Genomic DNA, 21,242 nt, shown 5'->3' on the forward strand with positions numbered 1-21,242 from the left:
CTCTTCTTTAATTTAATCTTTATTCTTTTTTCTTCTTAAATAAATAATCACTGGTGACACGATTTACTGCTTTCTTGTGTTTGGGAAAGACCTACAAACAAATGCTAATGAGGTATTGTTGATTGACTCAAAAGGTTCTCACGACCACAAAGTTCACTTTATAATAGAAGCGATTTCTGAGAACAACATCAGTCTGTTTACGGCCAGCATCACTTATCATGTGGGGCACAGTACACTCTGGTGTAATTTAAATTAAAATCACCCTCAAGCATTAGAAAAGGTCATACTAGGTTCCAATAAAAACAATATACTGCCCAGTTTGCGCCTCCTGTGCCACTAAATCACAAGGTAGAAATATTTAATTGTGTGTGTGTGTGTGTGTGTGTGTGTGTGTGTGTGTGTGTGTGTGTGTTGGGCGGGGGGGCTGAGGTAAAGAGCAAAGAAACTGTCAAAATGACATGTAGGTCTTTCACATTGAGTCATCACTTACGTCTTGAATGAAAACTCCCCTGAGACACGTCTTGTCCCCTGTTCAGTCTCACACTCAGAGGGTCGCAGGACGCATCTCTTCTAACCTCCTCATCCGCCGTAAGTACAGTAACCACATATTTGGTATATAGCTGTGGGTCAGACCTCTGATGAGTGCCGAAGTTAACTGATTTATTAATATATGTTTCTGTGATCTCACCTGCAGTATAATGATGAGTGTTTGTAGGCATAAAAGGCAAATTACCATTTTTACCGGGTGTACTCTACATGTTTTTTCAAATCTGAAGTGTATCAGTAATGTTAACCACTGTTGATGTATGCTGTTTCCTCCTCTCCTTCTTCCTGCTCATCCTCATTCCTCTCTTCCTCCTCCCTTTCCCAGATGCAGCTCCTCTGTTATGTTGCTCTCCTCTTCCTGTGCAGTCTCCCTTTCCTCTCATCTGTGTTTCCACTACAATGCAGAAGTACAGAATATCCCTGGCCATTGAAGGACTCCACGTCTTGCTGTGAGATGTGCCCACCAGGTGTAGTGATTATTATATTCATCATGATATAAGTTATGGTTTTGAGGCAGACAAGTTAAATCAGGTTGTAAGTGTAACTACTCTTTCTGTGCTTGTTCTGTAGGTAAACGTATGGTTCGGCGTGATAAGCCATGTACAACAAAGTGTGCATCTTGCTCAGAGCACCAATACAGTGATACTTACAATGTGGACATGAGTTGTACAGGTTGCAGAAGTTGCACAAAACGTAAGTTTTTTTTTGAGTAATTCCACAATTAAAGCCTTTTAAGACTGTCAGTGACTGTGTCAGTACAGTGATATTAACATGTTTTATATGATTTTCAATGCTAGAGATGACATGATGCTCTAAAATGTGTCCTACAGGGGATTTTATTATAACTTAATAACTATTAAGAATATGAGCTGAAACAGACCAGCAGATGTTGTTTGAACTGGTTGTGATATGACAGAAACAAGCATTTGAGTGTTGTGTGTGTGTGTGTGTGTGTGTGTGTGTATGATGTATGACTGTAACCAGTTATACCACACACCCATAAAGAATGCCAAAGAATGTTACTTAACTTTGTGCATCAGGACTTCAGAGAAGTTTGCCCGAGAAACATTAAGGTCACATACACAGGGGGGATTTCCCATTCTGTGGGGTATGGTGGGATACAGTCAGATAGAGATGAGAGAGGGGGGGGCTAATCATGTTGATATGATCAACAGCAGCAGCAGCAGCACAGCCCACCAAGGTGTTAAAGAATAGACCATCGTCATGTCAGTGGAAAAAATTGAAAAACACAGAGAAGTGGTAAACATCGGAAAAGAGCAGCAGACACAAATGTCATTTATTATTAGTCAGGTCTTTGCCTTGCTACAGGTGAGCAAAACAGCCTGTTGTGCTTATTTCCAAATGTCACAGTGGAAAACACAGAAGAGAGAAAACACACAGAGAGTTTGTGAGTCTGAACTGTGGGTACATGAATAGTGTAGCCTTTTCTTTGACTTTTGATTTTACATATTTCAATCCGGTGCTAAAGGTGCAGCGATAACCATATTTTAAATCTGCCAATACGTGCAGAACTCTTGTTTCATAAAAAACCCTTTAAAGCGCCAGTGTTAAGAATCAGGGAGGATGAATGTGATTGTTCAAAATGTTTAATTTTGAATTTAAAACATAAAGAATATTTTATGACAGAATAACGTTTTCAGTCCTCAAATCCCAGCCCATACTCGCATATCCAGAGATAATCCAGTGGAAGGAATATTGGTATCTTAGATTAAAAGTTATTTGAAGGCTCCCAAAGTATTTTTATTTACAAAGCGAAGTATTGAGTGCAAACCACTCAACCCTGCCAAAGAGCCTCTGAGCAATAGTCCTGCTCTGAGGTCACAGCTACTTCTCAGAGCTGAACTGTGACCTCCGACCTCCCATTGAGGAGGAAAACTTAAAAACTATAATGTAAAGTTGAATTAAACTCACTTGCTCTAAATATGACATTTTAATGGTGTTTTTGAGGACTTTTTGTCGAGTTGGTAATATCCATATACGAGTAGTGATGACAATGGCACAACATCTGCTAATTTGTCAGATCACACTGGCGAATGCCAGTTAAAGTAATCTGTAAGAAAATGTTTCGTCAAAGTGAAATTCTGTCAAAACAGGGAGATAAAAGTTGTTTCGGTGTCTGAAGTGTTATCTACAGTGACGGTATGACCATCTTATGACTAAAAGCTAGAATCTTTACCTGCCCGGCCCAAGTTGTGATTCATTTCACACTTCAGTTTGCCATCAGCCTTCGTGTATGGGTGTGTCCGTATCTCTCACAATTACACTCAGATTCATGACTATACTTTTTCTTCTAAAGAAAACTGTTTTTCGCTTTGTTTTTACAGCTAACATGGAGTATAAGTCAAGATGTAGTCCAACTCAGGACGCTGAGTGCAGATGCAAAACTGGCTACAGCTGCAAAGACAAACCCTGCACCACGTGTGTGCCGATACCAGTCACCACCAAACCCACCCTCCCTCCGTCCACTACCAGTAAGACACATAGCGACTCACATAGACCCGTTGAAATAGAAGTAGACAAAATATATGTTGAATTTCTTTGTTCTGGGTGCAGACGTCAGATGCAAAGTCAGCATTTGGATTTTTTTGCTGAAATCAATTATATTTATAGGGGAAAAACCATAACCACACATCACCCCAAATAGATTCCTTGAAACAATTTATTTCTGGTTCAACCACAACCATCATCATGTGACTGCATAAAAAGTAGTCAGTTACAAGGGAGAGTAACTTTTGAGTTACTTTTAAACGTCTGCTTTACATGCAGCTGTATTTTCTGTCTGTGACAGTCAAGTTGTTTCTACCAGTGTGTCCATTGTCACTGTAATGAGGCAGTGGAACAATGAGACACAACTGACAGGTATTGATTGACCTCTTTATTGTGTCCTCAACAAATCAACTTCTCAGTCACTGATACTGAGTGAAATGTGATTTTAAAAACTGTTGTCAAATATGTACCAGATGCTCTAGAATATTATAACTATTAAGCTTTGATATGGAGAAAATCTTCACACTGTAAAAAAGATTTTTTTACGGTTCCAAAGTGCCCAAAATCTATAAATGTAGCTATGAATGACAATAGCTTACTACAGATAAAGACAGTGTAGATTTCAACCACACCACACTACTTAAAAAGTGGTTCACTGTTCTTGTAAAGGCTCAGCAATAAACAGCCGTGTTAATCCCTCTGCAAATTCCCTGGAACTTTCTATAGCAACACACTGCACCAGGGCAATCAAGACGCCACTGTAACCATAGCAACACATTACAGCATCCCTGAGTGCTTGCTGAGTTGAAACAGGTCTGTGCTAATGTAGTCGCTAAAAACTATGCAAAGAAATAATCATTCCAATAATCTCAGTTGTTTACGGTACAGTAACCATGGATACGCTTACACATACAACGTCAGACGTTATTGTGGATTTGCTGTGTCATTATAGATCAAGACGTTTTAATGGGGTTTAAAAAAAAGAGGTGCTCTGAGTATGAGCTGAACCAACAGTTGAATTAGTAATGCCTTCATTCTGTTTATTAAAGTATTCCTGTTTTTCTCTTCTTCTTTTTCCTTTCAGCCTTCACAACTGAAGCCTTCACAACATTCAAGCCCAAACAACCAATCACGGGTAAAGTTAGCTCTCATGGCTCTGTGCCAAGGAAATGATCGATCTCTCACTCCAGTGGTTGTTTACGTGTTCTAACAAGGCCTCTTCCTTCATTCTTACAGAGACAGCGTGGTTCCTGGTGATAATCGCCCTCCTGTGTATTGGAATCGCACTTGTCGTTGTAACAAAAATAAATCCCCTACTGCGCTGGATCAGGTCCAAGGACAGTAAGTAGATTATTGTCATGAGACAGACACTGCAGCAGTATACAAATACAGGAAGTACACTGAGCTATATAAATACTTATGTGATATATTACATGTTTGAATGTAATTTATATGAAAAGAACCCCCTCTTCTCTTCAGGCTTCCTTTTTACTGACAAACCAGAACAACCATACTCTGAGGACGACAGTGAATGCAGGCCTGTCCAGGAAGTCTGCGGGGAATGTGACCAGCCTATTGATGTGTGCATTAAATGCTAAATAGGTGACAAGCAAAGGTGACAAGCAAACATCCTGTGTTGCTAAGGACATTTATGGCTAATGAGGCCAAACACCACTTCAGTCTGTGCTGGCGAAGGAACCAGAGGTCAAGTATTTCTGGTCTGATTCGGTTCCCTGAGCAGAATCATGACTCTTTGACATCTGTGACGATAAGATGATAAAAGTGTATAAAACATGGAGATGAAGTGTAAATACAGAGAGGGACAATGCGATACACATGAGTTAGAAATGTTGAACTATGTTGTAGTTGGTATGTACTATGGTACACAAAAGTTAAAGATAGTCTATATTTAACACCTTTACATTTATCTGTGTGTATATATAAATACCTGTTTGCTGTAGTATTGTGGTTAGATCATAGATCATGTGTTTTTTGCAATGAATATTTCTACTCAAATGTACTCAAAATAAACTTTTATTGAAATTAAAATGTCTATCAATTGTAAAAGACGTAGAAAAAAATCCAGTTCTGATACTAACTAGGGAGGGATGACAGGGTTTGTCAAAAAGTATTCAGAAGCTTTTTCCAGCTCTTTGTCAGTTTCTGTTTGTATGTCTCTTTTCCCAGAGTCTGCAGGAAACAGTGTCCCCGTAGAGCACTGTAATCCCCTGACAGTTTGTCAGAGGACAAAAAAATGTGCTCCACACCCATCTTTAGTTCCACAGTTATATAATTCCTTCCTGTGTTTGGAGTCATGGTCATTACCATCAGCACAAATCCTCTGGGAATGCTGCGATGCATCATAGCTCCTCCTCCTCTTTGGACACGTGGCAGTCCTTCCCCTGCTCCTGCGAGGGGAAGAACATGTTTTCCATCTCCCCGCTCCCCTCCTCCTCGGACAGATGAACGCTGGGAGAGGACGTGGGGTGACACACAGGACTGTCTCTTTCCTCCTCTTCTTGGGCGGCCACTCTTTCAGCCGCCTTCGCACCTTCAGTTGTCATACCGACTTGTCCTGTAAACTGGCTGATCAAGCTGAAGATGACCGTCCCCGGGTTGTGGACATGGACTGGACCTACAGAGACATCAAGTCAAGAATGCACAATTGTTTTACTTGTCTCGCTGACAGAGAAGGTACAACTGTGTCTTTTCTCTCGTTTTTATTTTCACATGAAAGTTGTCATTTCACTCATCAGTACCCAGATTGGCTGCTGCGAGGGGGGGTGGCTGCTGCTTTGCTATGAATGAGTCTCTGGGGAACTGGTGACTTGACTCCTTTGTCTTGAAAGAAGCAGAAGCCCGTCTTCCCTAAACAAAGACATGTTTGAGGAAAACAAAGGATAAATGATGCCATGTATGTAAATTCATGATAGAATGAGAAGTGTATTGCTGCTATGCCAGAAAAATAAAAAAATGGATCTGTATCCTCTTACAACATTTCAAACATAAATCTTTTCACTTTATATTGTGAAAAAGTTTTATATTTTAACAATAATAAGTTATCAAATAATACCTTGATTCATTTAACTCAAAGGGTTTACGTCATAACAATAACGTATCACATTATAAAGTGATACATTTATATCATAAATTGATACTGATCTGTTTCTTTCTTTTTCCAGCGCAGCAGCAACACTTAACCGTAGACTTTAGACACTTACCTCAGTACATAGCTTTGCAATAGCTGAAAAAACAGTAGATTGAGTAATGAGAACTGGTAGAGAATAGAGATTTATTTACATTCGTCTAAAAATGAGTAATCAACATGTATATGAAACCTTGAAACTGTAGGAACATGACAAATCTCAAATCTCAGTCATTTCTACACTTCTTATGCTCAGTGTTTATTATTCTCCAGAAGGTTTATGTGCGACAGCCCGTCCTGCATGTGAGCACCATCGTACCTCGCTTGAAACATGTTTCATCTCCTGGTTGACGGACGCAGAACAGGACCACGAGAGCCACGCATCCCACAACAACCACTGGAATCAAGATGGCTGCCAGCGGACTGCTCTTCACGTCTGAGAGATAGAAACTAGAATCAATGACACCGCTAACACGCTGGATATTGGGCAAGAGGCGAGGGCCACCCTGGACAGGTCACCAGTCACAGGGCATATAGAAACAACCACTGCACTGCCATGCCACTGAGATCATTCATCCAATAGATCCGTGTATTAACAATGTAGGTGTAAAAAGGTTTGACATGATCGTGGTGCTAGAGGAAACGCTGCTAACATGTTCAACTTCACCATGTGTCTCAATAAAAAAACAATATTACTCTCATACCTTTTTAATCGGAATCATACACACTCACCTGCACTGGGCGTTGGTGGGACTGGTTGAGGGTCACATCTGTGTGAGATAAGGGTCTGAATGTAATACACCGTCACTTTGAGATCGTTTTTTAAGTCATCTACATGTTCAGTGCTAAAATCGAGAGACATTTGATAATTTCCTGTATCTCAGGAAATCATTAACTCACTCGGAAGATCGACAAGGTTCGGCATGGAAGCTTCTAAATTCTGAGGAGTTGGAGGAAGGAGTCTGCTCATCGTTTCCCGAGGTCACTACTGTTGCTGAGGGAGAACAACAAAAAACAAACCCAGGTTTCGTTTCAGATTTCAGACAAACACAGGATAAAACAGAATCTCAGTTCAAAAGCCCAACCGGAACAGATCATTCACATGGTAACTGTTTGTTGAAATGAGATAAGATAAGTTAGATATTTGAGAGAACTTCGGTGGCTTATGTGTAAATGTTCTGGCCAAATGTTCTCCTCCCTCTATTCAGATACGAAGCTAACATCCCGGATATGAAGGCCGCCATCTTTGGCCAGAGTCTATGTGGTAGCATTCCAGGGATGGAGCTGCAAGTCCCAAAAATACACCACCAATCACCATGGAACAACAGTCTCAGCTGTCAATCGAGACATTTCACAGCGCTTTCACAAACCAATCAAATAACCAATTAAAACCAAACTTACTGGACGTCCCCTCTTCTAACATTGAGATGGCGGGCTTTATGTTGGCTGTGGTCGTTTGCTGTATCTTCACACACTTTGCACAGTGCTTGGTGAGTCGGATCATCTCGGTGCATTTGAAGCCGGCCTCACAGACGCACTTTATATCGGAGATTCTGGTGCAGTGCTGAACCACCTTCAGGTGATAATCTAATACACAGAGAAACCGAAAGCCATTGAAGATTTATCTTTGACTAAAAGCAAAATCTTGTTCCTAGAAATGCTAAAGAATTCAGGCATAATGACCCATGTATTGTGTACCTGGTCTGCAGTCTCTGTAGCAGGGCTCGCAGCTGTCGTCCAGGTTCGGTTCATCTTTGAAGCTTCCGGGAGGACATGACTGACACTCGGTGCCAGACTTCATATACTCACCTGACAGAATAGAGTGACAACAACCGGATGATAAAGAGAACTGCTGCCACCGCCTGCTCTCTCTCTCTTTGTCTCTCTCTCTCTCTGACTGCATAGTAATGAAGGATGTGGTCATATACAGCATATGTACGTGCAGTTTTTCATCGAGACAGACAAAGAGATGTGCGGACAGGGTGAGAGGAATATAAATGATATATGTCTCAGTGTTCTAAGTATAATCATTTCCAGATATCAATTCATTCATATAAATAGTGAGTCACAGCCAAATGAGGAACAGACAGAAAAGCAAAGAAGCTCATGTCACGTTTGATGATTTTCTTACCTGCAGGGCACATTTTAGGCACTCCACTCTTGGCAGTGTAACTCTGTTAACACATTAATACATATAGAAATCAAACACTTTAGTAAGAATGCAGCAAAAAGTATCTCACAGATCATGTTTGCATGCAGGTTTGAGCTTTTTCTTACACTTTAAAGCAAAGAACATTGTTTTTCTGTGAGCATGTATAATAATGTAGGTGAATAAACTGAAGGATGAGTTTACCAGCGGAGAGGTGAACACCAGATGTGCCGAAGAAATCAGGACAATCACAAAGTATTGCACAAGCCCCATTCTATCGAGGAAAGGTAGAAAAATCAGTGGGAGGTAACAGGTTATCACTTTGAAAGATAAAAAACATAAGGTTTTATATTAAAATATGGTGGAAATTGAAAAACTTTACCTTAAATATGATGATGTCTTCTGTTCTCCTTCTGTTTTTCTGTTAACTTCCTCAAGGTGTGACTCCTCTCTCTCTCTCTCTCTCTCTCTCTCTCTTCTCTCTCTCTCTCTCTCTCTCTCTCTCTACCCATCCTCCGTGTCACTGTTTCCTTACCTGCTTACAGTTTCTTGTGTTCCTTTCCTCGCCCACTCATCTCTGCCATTCTGCTGCCGTCCTGTTTACACGCTCAGCTCTCATGCCTGTCCGCACTCTGACTAATTTGCCTCTTCAAAGCCTCGACAATTTCCGGGCAAACTATGAAGTCTGACGAAGAGTGAAGAGAAGAGATAGACGTCTTCTCAGCAGTTAACTCGTCTCAACAATCTGATAAAGCAGCTCTTTTTCTATTGCGGCAGTTATGATTTAATTTCTGATTTAGTTCCAGTATATTCCTTACATGCTCTACAGGCTGCAAGAGTTTGCTCATAACGTTTGTCTTTAGCAGAAACTAAATGTAATGTAGCTAAAGGTCACCCAACTGTTCACCCATTTAAAGCTAAAGTCAAGAGCGTTTGAAGGGACTTTGACACATGCATTTAGACATTCTTGTCTTCAACAAACCTCTACATTTACAAATGCTTTAGGCAGAGAGCTAGAGGCCTGGGGCTTTGTCAGGGGCTCTCTGATCATAGTGGTGTTTTAGTCTGAGTGGAACATACTCCTGTAGAGGTATTCAGATCATTAGTAAATAAATATAGCAGTGATGCAAAAAGTAATTTACAGAAAAATTACAAAGTAAAGGTCTATGATTCAAAATCCAGGACTGACTGAGTGAAGGTGCCACCTCTAATAAAAGTATTATCTGATAAATGTTCTTAAAGTATGAAAGCAACAGGAGAGGAAAAAAGAAAAAATCTAAAGTACTGCTGCATAGTAGCATAGTATCGGTTTGTTAAATTCTTGCTTCTTTGTTCATCAGTAGATAATCGGACGTCTTCGGGCCCCAAATGATCATTTCATGGAAACTGTCGCACGTGTTGAGGGAAATTTGTCATTGGTGGAATTGGAAACAACTCTCTGGTTAGTTTGGATCATGTTTAACAAACAATCACACGTCAGCTCTTTGCTCAGATGCATCTTTTATTCTTTCAGTCTCTCTCCACACGTTACATACTGTCGCTCTGCAGTGAAGCTTTGTAGCCAAAAATCGCTTTGTCTTGATGTTTAGAGATTGCAAAGTCGCACATATGGAGCAGCCAATCGGCATCCAGGATTGTCATCAAATTGTGGTGTGACGCCGAATATGATCAAAACGATTTGAGGCTTTCACGGAAGAAGTGACTTTGAAAAACACTCTAACTGCCGTGAATTCCATCGAGGAGCCGATTAGACGGCATCGCACGTTAATTCAAAGCGGTTGCCGGTTTCTTTTCAGGTCGTATTGTTGTGGACATTTCTTTGCAGACTTTAAACACAAGTATATATTCAAAGCTGAATTTCCTTTACACGTTTATCAAAGCCATCGTACAGTCATTTCGCTAAAGCATTTGCATATAAGTAGTTCATTTCTTAAACTTGAGTTATTTTTAAATCGACTTTACTCGGCAACCACATACACTCATACAGGAAGAGTAGCTATGGAAAAAAACTCCATTGACATTTGATTTAAATATATACATTTTTTCGTGGGTGATTATAATCACAAGACGACTCGGTCTCAGATTTCACTTCCTTAAGTTAAACTGCTAAACACAGCGATGACATCGAATTATACTCGTTATGTTTCCTTCTTCTTCATGTTGTACATTTGCCAGTTTAAAGCCTTTTTCTTTTAAAAACACTCACTGTACAGATAAAACACTCATAAACATACACACGGGCACATGCATACATAGACTCACTCTGTGCATGAAAGTAAAACTATACAGAAGGAAATGTACGTGTGTGTGTGTGAGTGTGAGTGTGAGTGTGAGTGTGAGTGTGAGTGTGAGTGTGAGTGTGTGTGTGTGTGTGTGTGTGTGTGTGTGTGTGTGTGTGTGTGTGTGTGTGTGTGTGTGTGTGTGAGTGTGTGTCATGTCTCTGAGATCCTGCTCTGGTTCAAACAGCCGTCAGCTGATTCCACCAGCCCCACATGCATGAGTCTAAATAAACTTCACACTTTTTTTTTTTACTGTAGCAAAGTGGTGAAGTGTGAGTTGTAGTAGAAGGAGAAAAGAAAACATTCAACCACACATAGGAAACCATATCTAGAAGATAATAGATCAGTGATGATTGATTGGTGGTGGGGGGGGGCTGTTCCCCCCTCGACAGTGACTATTTCCAGCGGTATATCTTCACACATGTTTTACTGAAGCGGCGTGAATGTGTGCAAGTTCAATCTCATGTTTCAATGTGCGGAGAAAAACGATTTAAATAAAGTTTAAAAGAGGTATGTGTTCATTTATTATTCTAGAATCACACCTGCAACATGTAAAAGAAGATATGAATAGAAGAAATATACTTTTCTATTTCCAGCGTCTTGACTTTTTTTTTTTTGTTACATGTTTTACAAGTTATAGTGCGGCTTGTTTCATAGAGTACATTTCTGCTTCCTTTCTATGTGCAATAGGTTTATAGGCTCAAAAATAGGTTTAGTTATATACATCAAGCACCTTGGTGTTACAGCTTCGGCAGCTAGTCATTCGTTTTGTTTTTTTCCTGTTGATTCAAAATACGACCGAGTTCATTTTATTTTGGCACTCACCGGCTAACACACATTATTTCATGACCATCTTTTTGTTCCTACATTTCCCTTACATCGGTTCACCATGCAGCTCATTATTGGGCCTTCACTCTTATTGAAGCGTAAAATAAAACTTATTATCAACATCTCCTATACGTGACACTTGGGCGTTAATGCACTGGACTGACTGCATCAGCTGTGTTTCACTCTACAGATACATTTACAATGGAAGACAAGAGATGAGTTCCTCGTCTGCTAAACCTGGGTTTCTTGTGAAGCAACATTTACAGAAAACACAAACCTCAAACATCTCATCCCTGGTGTTCAATGCATTTCACATAGTATTTCAATGTTTGCAGTAAAATGCATCATCTGGCTCCGCTTTGTTCACGCTTCTAATTCACTTTCAACAATTCCCACTGAGAAACGACTCATTCCAGGATCCCCATGTCTGTGTGTGAGTGCTTCAATGTTTCTGTGTTTTCATCTTCTTCAGCCTGAAAACGTAACGATGCTGGTGCTTCCTGCCGGTGACATTAAATTCATTTGAACTGTAGCGGAAACGATTCATCCGCAGATAAAAAGCATCAAGGCGTGTTGACGTGCAGACCTCTTCCTGCTGCTCCACTTTACACACAGCTACTGTTTTTTGCACTTTTAGAATAATTTGCCAGATAAAGCACATATGTTATGATTTATTTCGCTTTAGCCTGACTTTGCTCATGGTTGTAATCGGACATGACGCAGACGCAAAGCTGGATCTGCGGCTGTAAGGCAGTAAAATGCTGAATCATGACATCGTATCAAGCTCATTATCATCAATTATCGATTTGATGCTCATCATTATGCTGTTTCGTGTATCGATGTCAGGTCAAAGTAGCACCACTGCACTCTTTCCACTATAACCGGCTTCCTGCTATTTATATTGGTTTATTAGAAGTATGTTTATCACGGGACTGAGTTTTTTTCTACGATAAGCGGTTATTAAAATGTGTATGGTTCTGGTGAGATTCCCAGGCTAGCACGTGTTTGTTGGTGAGTGCGGTGTGTCATGCTACACTCTCCTGCAGCTCTGCGCTTCCTCACTGCCTCAGAGCGACGTCAGCGCTTCGACTTACAGTAAATTCATCTTCAAGCGTCACCCAGCTCTGCTGCTCAAGCACTTTCGATCGCCTCAGACCAAAACTGGATTTGCACGAGAATGCATGATATGACTCAGTGAATGAAGAGGTTGACGCATAAACACGGTGTCGCCATAGTTACAGGTTGACATTGCAATGGTGGGGTACTGTATAGCCGGTTGCGGTGGAGGTCAACCTGACCACATGTTCCGGTGCTGCCGGGGCGAGGAGGGGTCAGGATCTCCCGGCGCTCGAGGAAGACGACGCTGAAGACTTGTCGCTCTCCCTGTGGTCGCTCTCGTCAGAGGACACAGGAGCCACAGGACTACTGGGAGAGACACAAACACATGAGGATAATTGAGAGACACAAAAAAAAGTTCAGCTCTTCTTTTCATGCAGCACTGGACAAAGCAGAGAAGAATAATTAAATTAAATCATTAGGAATGCTTGTGGAAATTGTTTGTTATAAATCACATAAAGACAGTGTTCAGTGGTATATTTCCAATTAGATGCTCCTGAAAATGCATTTTGTCTGAACGTGAAAATTTTAAATATTCAATATCAAACAATGACAAGCTACTATAAAGCGGATCATTGAAGGAATTGTATCTGAAAACCTCCAACTGATTATTTCTAGGAAAGGCAACTAAATATTTCTCACTCTTCGTCACTAAGTACTTTTATCAGCATTTGAACTATTAATAAATAGTTTCTAACACACTGTTATCGAATTGAAATCAAATATCGTATTTATATTGTATTTTTAAACAATTATAACTCCTCCTGTGAATGAGAATATAGTAAAACATAGTTATATTCTAACATAAAATATGTCTTCATAGTAAAAAAGGGCTGCTGACCTGTGAAATAAGGGTTTGTGAGAGAGATGTGTAAGTGTGTGTGTATGAGACAGGATTGTGACAGAATGAAACCCAGAGTGTGTGTTACCTGTCTCCACTCTGTGTGATGAGTCTCCTGCACGTCTCCATCTGAACGTCCAGGCCTCTCTTCATCGAGCACATATCCATGTACTCATGCAGGTGACGGTTCATGTCGCTCTTTGCTGTGGCCAGTTCCAGCTGCAGTCAGAGAACATGGAGTTAAAAATAATGTGAAATCACAGAAAAATGCCAAATTCATTTTGATATTTGAAAGCACAAAATGTTCGATAGGTGTCTGACCTCAATCTGGTCGATTGTCTCTTGGTATTCCTTCTCTCGCGTCTTAAACAGACATTCTGTATCGTTAATCACCTTTTCCAGAGTGTCCTCCTGCTACAGACAGACAGACAGAGGCAGAGAGAGAGAGAGAGAGAGAGAGAGAGAGAGAGAGAGAGAGAGAGAGAGAGAGAGAGAGAGAGAGAGAGAGAGAGAGAGAGAGAGAGAGAGAGAGAGAGAGAGAGAGAGAGAGAGAGAGAGAGAGAGAGAGAGAGAGAGAGGGGGAGACAAACAGATCCTTGAATTATTCTCTGAAAATGTTACCCTATTTTACAATGTTATAGATGTGAAAACAAATCCGAGGAGCCGCACCAAAATCTAATGGGTACTTCCCTGACCTCTACAACCTCCTTCCACCACATTTCATACCAGTCCAGTAGTGTCCTTGTTATCTTGCTAATTAACAAGCAAACAAACGCTGATGAAAACATAACCTCATCGGTGGAGATCAGCTCGGATTTCTCTGAGTGATGCAGCTTCTCCCTCAGACTGTTCCAACATACACAGCAGCCCAATGAAAACAAATACCGACATGCTCTTCTTGGAAACAAACGCACTCTACAACAACAGAGACCAGACATTGCGTCTCTGTGTGTGTGTGTGTGTGTGTGTGTGTGTGTGTGTGTGTGTGTGTGTGTGTGTGTGTGTGTTTGTGTGTGTGTGTCCAGGAATGACCCTGTCCCAGCGGAGCCGTGAAGGTCAAGAGATGCAGCTGAATCAGAAGAGTCATCACCAGAGACAAAACTGTATCGACAAAACAAATCATCCTCCAGCTCTGCACATCAGCTCCACTCGTGACTACACAACTTTTTAAAAAATCATTCAAATGTGAACCAACACTCTGGTCTTGGCACAACTGAAAAAAAGCAGAGCCTGAAAACCCCCCACATTTGTTCCTTTCTCAGTGTCTGAGACTGATAAGACATTCACTGCATCAGGCATAAATGATTCATGAGCAACTGGGGCGGCACTCACTGAAGCACATATCTGCACCGAGGCCCAACAGCCCCCTTAAATCCAATCAAGCGGCTCCACAGCCAGATAAAGCCCGACGTGGGAGTGAATACAGATTGTATCCGTCCCAAATTCCAGACAAATCACCAAAAAAGGCACTGAACCAATTTACCTCTCCTGGTGGGTGGGCGGGGTCAGGAGGCAGAGTGCATCCTGGGAAGTCCTCCCAAAGAAGCAGCGTCTCTTCAGTCTCCTCCCAGGCCAGACTGTCACAGTCATCCTCAAACTCACATTCACGCCTAGAAAACACATAGAGGTGATTAGTGGAAGAGCAGGACTGAAGGACGCCTGTGTTACGTCATCACATTCCACAGTCAGGCCACTCACAGTTGGTTCAGCATCCTCTGCATCTCCTCGTTGATCTGATTGGCCGATGAGCCACAATGCTCCTCGTCTTTGACCGGCCCTCCCTCGCTGTCGTTGGCGCTCGCGGGTTCGTCGCACTCGCTCCCGTTAAACGACAGAGGCGTGTGTTTCCGGCGGAAGTTTAAGGCCGATTGGCCGTTGGGAATCTGCAGGAACATATATCCAATAAATCGATTTTTTAAAAGAAAAAGAATTGAGAGCATGAAGTGGTCGGGTTCAGTCCTGGTACCTGGTACATCTGGATCACATCTTCACAGTTCCTCTGCTGAGCGACGTCACAGAGACGAGCGGTGATATCGATCCTGCGGCAGATGTCCATGTCCACCTTCATGGCTTTCTCCTGGATCTTACTGTCCAGGTCGGACAGGCTCTGCAGGAGACGAGGAAAAGGAAAGAGACAGGAAACATTCAGATGAATGAACTGCTTTGGAAACACTTTGTGATTTAGAGCTCTGTCCACTTGAGGGGTCTTTCTTATGAAATAAAAAGTTTTCTAAGAAGACAAAAGTGTCAACTTATTCTTACCATTGATCCATAAAAACCTGAGTGAAAGGAAAACTGACATTTTCTACATAAATAACTCTTTGTGGGCTTAGAATTTTATTTGACATGTTTCACTTGTCTTAAACCATCAGTTATGACGTACAAATACTTACATAACTTATTAGAAAGGAGGGCTGCACAATTAATCGTAGTGTTAACATTATCTCGATTCACACCTATATGAATTCTGATTAATATAACTATAATTTGGGACACCGGCTGTATCAAAAAAAGCGCCCAGAGTAGCAGAAAACCACCACTCATACAAAAGTGGAGAAAAGTTTGTCTAAAAGACATATAATTGAAAAAAAAAAAGTCGACTAAATGGCGAGAGAATCAGAATCTCAATTCTAAGCAAGAAGATCCAGATTCTTGTTTTTTTTTCAGAATTGCGCAGCCCCATTAGAAACTGACAAAAATTAATAGTCCACTATGCTCCAGTTCACCCACAGAGACAGCTGATTACCACTAGCATCTAAAAGTGTGTATGTCAGGTGCACGAGTTTATTAGCTGTTCCGTGCTCACATTGCTCATGAGACCTTTGAAAAGAACCAGCTCTGCCTTCAGCTGCTGAACCCTGAGAGCCAGTTCATCCTGGCAGCCTTCACTCTCCTGCAGGTCCTGCAGATATAAAAATAAAGACGTCATGCAGAACATACGTGTGAGCACCAAGCGCCAACATGCACACACAGCTATCCTGACTCAGCTTTACTGGAACTTACAGGTTATGTTATGCAGGCAGAGGTCGTAAATAAAACAAAAGCTTCTATCTGCAGAGACGTTGTAAATCCTGAATGCATGATCTCCTCTGGGGAGCTCTGGATTTGACTGATGGCCTCATAATTCTCTCTGGGCCCTGTTGACTTATTCATATGTGCAACAACACTGGTCAGAGCCTCCTCAGTCGCAAATGGCGTTTTGCAGAATGCGGTCTCCTGCTGCTTGCAAAATGGGGTCAGGTACAGATTCCTGGCAGTGGTGCAGGTGCATTTAACCCACTCACCCACAAACGCACACAGGAAATCAAAAACCATTCTGTGTATAAAGACACAACTGCAGGACACCTAAAAATGACAGGTGACACGCGGAGATAAAAACATAGCAATATTCGCTTCAAAATGAATGTGTTTTATATTATTAAATGTGATGGAAGGTCGGTGGCCTGAGAAAAGAAGAAACCACTGATAAGAGAACAGAAGCTCAGGACTTAAATAGGCTGCGTACTTCCTGTGCAAAGGAAATGAACAGTGTTACCAAAGGGTGAGAGCTTACAACTCTTCAGAGACTGAAGTGATCAAGGAATTATTTTGACCAACTAATCCTTCCTATCTTCATCATTTTTATGTAAAACTAATTTTCTACTAACTCATTCAAGCTCGTGAACAACTAAGGCCAGGAAAACATACTTTAGGGAAGTTTGAGCTTCACACTCATAGACTGTGTGTGAAGATGGACGACATGCCAGCTCCCAGAAAGGGAAACCAGAGCATCTGGACAGCACCTGGTGGCTGGTGACAGGACAAGTCATAAACCATGTCTCCTCCATGTTAATGTATGGGAGATTGAGCAAAGTAAAGAGTCCACATCAAATACATTATTTCCCCAAAGATGGTTTCTGTCATTTAAGATGGATCCTTTGCCCAAGTTAAAATGTTTCCGGTAAGTTTAATTTAAATTATTTACAGTCTGCAGCCATGTTCCCTTCATTTCATAAAGACATACAGGATTACGTTATGTTACCTCTTGAAGGTCGGCCATCTTCTGCTGCAGATCCATCCTCATGGTGTATTCTTCTTCCCATCTAAGACACAGACACAGACAGTTAACATTTTATAGTATCTTAAGTCAAAGACAAATGACACACAGAGCAGACACACATTATATATACTGTGTGTGCAGTATTAGTTTGTTGAGTATGTAGCATGTGACCATATTGTCTCTTGTACAGGCGTAAGAAGACAAAGGATAAAGTAAGACCTAGAATGAGACTCAGTAGAGCACATAGATTCCGTCCCGGCTGTTCTTGTGTCGTCTCGCTTACAGACACATGGAAAGCGGTGAAAAGATAACCTCCTTAGTGGAGTTAATAAACAGAGAATTTGATTAAATCTGGCCAGATGTTAAGTGACATTGACAACCTAATGTCTCACTGGGTGTAACGTTCCCTGCGATGAAGACGTGGAGAACAGGAGTCAGCGTCAATAGATCCAACACTGACGTGAGGAAACAGAAAAATGGGATTTTGTGCTTGTGTTGATCAGTGAGTGTGTGAATAAAACGTATAGAATAGTGCTTTGGATAAAAGTGCAACACACTTCATGTGCTGGTTAAACATAAACACTGGATTTTAATCTGGGTGTGAAAAATTGTGAATGCGTTGAAGGGAGCAAACCTGATACAGGCTGCATGAGGGATCTGCTGATTCACGCTCGTTTGACCATGAACCTGAACTTTAATACATTTAAAAGCCTGAGCACATTTTTCCCACCTATGGCATCTGATAATGTAGTTTTTTTAGTGTGGGGGGGGTGCATCCTCCTCCTCTCACTGCAGACACACCGCAGCCTCTTCTACTTATGCTGCTGGAAATGCAGAACGCTGCGGCACATAGACACCTACAGGGAATACTAAATCTCAAAGAAACTGAGTCATGTGTCTGGAGTTGTTTGTGTTGCCGTGTGAGGATGCTTGTTTGATCGGTTAGGTGAGAAGTGCTTCCTTCTGCAAGCCAAGCCCCCCACCCCCCCACCACCCATTCAGCAGTTACAGCTTGCAGGGCATGCTGCATTGCAGATACAGTTTGGAGTGTAGAGAGAGAGAGAGAGAGAGAGAGAGAGAGAGAGAGAGAGAGAGAGAGAGAGAGAGAGAGAGAGAGAGAGAGAGAGAGAGAGAGAGAGAGAGAGAGAGAGAGAGAGAGAGAGAGAGAGAGAGAGAGAGAGAGAGAGAGAGAAAGTTGAGGGTGGTGTGCAAAGGGAGAGAAGGGAACCAGAGTGCAGGAGAGAGGGAGATGAAGAAGAAGAAGAAGAGGAGTTCACTGTGTGGGACTGTGCCGGGTTTACGTGATAAAAGAGACCCAGAGAGAGAGGGAAGAGTGAAGGGCGGCGACAGAGTGGAGGATACCGCAGGAGAGGGGGTGGCACAAAGTTGTCCTTGAATAAATGAAGAAAGGTGGAATGATAGACGTCACATTTAGGTGTAGAGGAAATAAAACAACTGGATGAGATGTCAGTAAAACATCTGCTCTGTGTCGTCCCTCATTCACAAGCAGCCCATGCTGCAGTCACAATCTCCTCTGTGGAGAATGCATGGCTGCTCATTTGGACATAATCTGAAGGAATTCATTATTGGCTGTGCCGGGACATGAGGCCTCACGCAGGACGGAGAACACATCATCCACAACATTCTTCATGACAGAACTTCACGAGATGTGAACTGTTCTTTTTCTCCCACAATCTAGAATGAAAAGTCCTGCACGTAGGAGAGCTGACAGTGCGATATTTAAATGATTTAAGACCGGTCTTCTTTCCAGGTTTGATCTGGTGCTGCAATCAAAGCTGGATTGATTAAGGCTCAGAAAAGTTTAGCTTGAGATTTCACATCATCCGAGAGATCTGAAACTATCAGTTCATCTGCCATTACATTTCTGATGTCAATTGATTGGATGTATAAAAATCTCCAAAGACCCAGAGTCCTAGTTCACATTTAAAAGAACATGAACATCACAAACTTGAACATTATATGATAAAGAACGACAGCAAGACTGTTGCATTTCAGAAGCTGGGACCAGGGAGTGTTTTCTATATTGCTTTTCAAAAATGATGGTGAAATAATTCGAAAAGTCAACGGATCATTTCAGCTCTGGGGCTTAACACTGTGAGTCCAAAATCCCCAGTGAAGACACAAGTGCTGTAGAAGCGTCATGTTTGTTTTGTTACTCTCATTAGCTTGTCTGGAAACCACCAGCACTTTGTCTGATCTTAAGACACTTGCTTCTCCCAGATATTAGGAGGGATTTTCCCTAATACTCCTGTAAACTAAAGTCAACTCTCACACTGATCCTCACGCGGCCCGGCTAATCCTCGACCTTGATTCTTCTTTATATTTAGCCTGGTGACATGCTCATTTTTCGGGGGGGTGTATTTCTGGCTGCAGCACCTGGCTCTGTGGTCTGACGTTAGGCGGGTGCAGAGTCCGACTGGAGGTGATGGATGGAAGGAGGCTTTGTGCTGACTCGGCTCCTGCATGTTGGAGACAGCTGGTCTGCAGCTGCTTTACTGCTCTGCTCATTCCTCCAGAGTGGAGCATGAGTCACCCCCCCACCTGCTCAGTGAGAAACGCCTCTGTAGGCCTGTAGGTTGCATGTGTAATAAACGTGCTTTGTTCTGTTTACCTGCGTTTGTACTCGTCTCTCTCCCGCTTCACCTTGGCCAGGACGTTATACAGGGCTCTTATCTCAGGGGTGATGGTGTCGATCTGGACCCCGACTCCATCCGGCTGCACCCAGGACACCCCCGGGCTGGTCACCCGCTCGGCACCGGCACCAAACTTGCGAGAGGGGTGGTTGTAGGACCAGATGCTGCCAGGAAGGAACCTTGGGGGGGGATTGGCGGAGCTGCCCGGGCCTGGGACGCCCCTGGAGCTGTAGCCAGGGGAGTCCACACAGGGGGAGGACTGGCTGATGGTGATGACCGGGTTACTGGTGTTGGTCTGGGTTGAACTGGTGCTCTCAGCGGCTGATGAGTGAGGGGGTGTGAACAGGGTGGTGGGCCTCCTGGCAGAGTTGTTGGTGTTGTGGAAGGGGAGGGAACCAGGCCTGAGGGGTAGGGTCCCAACAAACCCAGTCTGCACCCCGGCCTCCTGGGTGTTGGCCCTGCTCTCACAGCACCCCCCCTGGCAGCCCTTGTTGCCATCCAGCGCCTGTTGCAGCTGCTTCTCCAGGATCTTGTTCCTGCGCTCCAGTTCGTGCACCTTGGCCAGGAAGCAGCGGAACCTCAGGTTGAGGGTCTTCAGGACGCTGATGTTGGAGCCCAGGTCGTTCCTGAGGGCCATGGCTGCAGGGGGGTGCGGCGCAGCGCGGTGCTGGTACAGGCTGCTGTGGTTGTGGTGGAGGTAATGGGGGGTCTGGGAGGGGGCGGGGAAGTCAGGGCCCGGCTGATCGAGGCCCGGACCGGCCTGCTCACCCAGCAGGAAGGACGCTCCGGGTCCGAAGACGGAGTCGGGCAGGAGGCCTGAGGGAGAATCCGGGTGTCCGGGCGACTGGATCTGCGGGGGGTGCTGTTGGAGATGCGCGTTGCCCCCCAACAAAGGATTCATGCTATGGTATGGAAAACTGAAGCGCTGCAGATCTGGCATGAACACGGACGGGATGATCTCACTGCGACAGAAAACACCGAGAGGCTTGAACCAGAGCAGACGGACCGGGGAGACGTCAGGAGCCGCCTGGTGACGTAATGAAATAAGATTCTGATCCTTAAAGCTCAGAGCAGCTGATGGATCCGAAACATCCTCCAGACGAGATGGACCGAAGCTCCGGGTCCGCGGCCGAAACA

The 21,242-nt window shown here is 42.9% G+C and overlaps 3 protein-coding genes across 3 annotated transcripts; 1 reads left to right on the forward strand and 2 right to left on the reverse strand.

Moving 5' to 3' along the window:
* Window positions 1–978: 978 nt before the first annotated feature.
* Window positions 979–4,919, forward strand: cd27 (CD27 molecule). The gene is made up of 6 exons (XM_061080787.1): window positions 979–1,013; window positions 1,117–1,239; window positions 2,892–3,038; window positions 4,139–4,189; window positions 4,291–4,395; window positions 4,534–4,919. Exons 1-6 carry the CDS (start codon window positions 1,001–1,003, stop codon window positions 4,650–4,652), a joined length of 558 nt encoding a protein of 185 aa, XP_060936770.1. The 5' UTR covers window positions 979–1,000; the 3' UTR covers window positions 4,653–4,919.
* Window positions 4,920–5,113: 194 nt separating this feature from the next.
* Window positions 5,114–8,787, reverse strand: si:dkey-260g12.1 (uncharacterized). The gene is made up of 11 exons (XM_061080756.1): window positions 8,731–8,787; window positions 8,553–8,622; window positions 8,331–8,373; window positions 7,898–8,008; window positions 7,601–7,786; window positions 7,100–7,193; window positions 6,932–6,969; window positions 6,519–6,635; window positions 6,276–6,298; window positions 5,814–5,922; window positions 5,114–5,689 (listed from the first exon to the last, which is right to left on the reverse strand). The coding sequence occupies exons 2-11, from the start codon at window positions 8,619–8,621 to the stop codon at window positions 5,415–5,417; spliced, it is 1,065 nt and encodes a 354-aa protein (XP_060936739.1). The 5' UTR covers window position 8,622; window positions 8,731–8,787; the 3' UTR covers window positions 5,114–5,414.
* A 1,982-nt stretch (window positions 8,788–10,769) lies between these two features.
* iffo1b (intermediate filament family orphan 1b) lies at window positions 10,770–21,194 on the reverse strand. Its single transcript, XM_061080721.1, has 9 exons — window positions 20,084–21,194; window positions 17,434–17,494; window positions 16,219–16,314; window positions 15,379–15,519; window positions 15,111–15,295; window positions 14,896–15,022; window positions 13,734–13,826; window positions 13,501–13,631; window positions 10,770–12,880 (listed from the first exon to the last, which is right to left on the reverse strand). Exons 1-9 carry the CDS (start codon window positions 21,043–21,045, stop codon window positions 12,787–12,789), a joined length of 1,890 nt encoding a protein of 629 aa, XP_060936704.1. The 5' UTR covers window positions 21,046–21,194; the 3' UTR covers window positions 10,770–12,786.
* Between the last annotated feature and the right edge of the window lie 48 nt (window positions 21,195–21,242).

The sequence above is a fragment of the Limanda limanda genome, chromosome 11 (assembly GCF_963576545.1).
Source record: "Limanda limanda chromosome 11, fLimLim1.1, whole genome shotgun sequence".
Lineage (NCBI taxonomy): Eukaryota > Metazoa > Chordata > Actinopteri > Pleuronectiformes > Pleuronectidae > Limanda > Limanda limanda.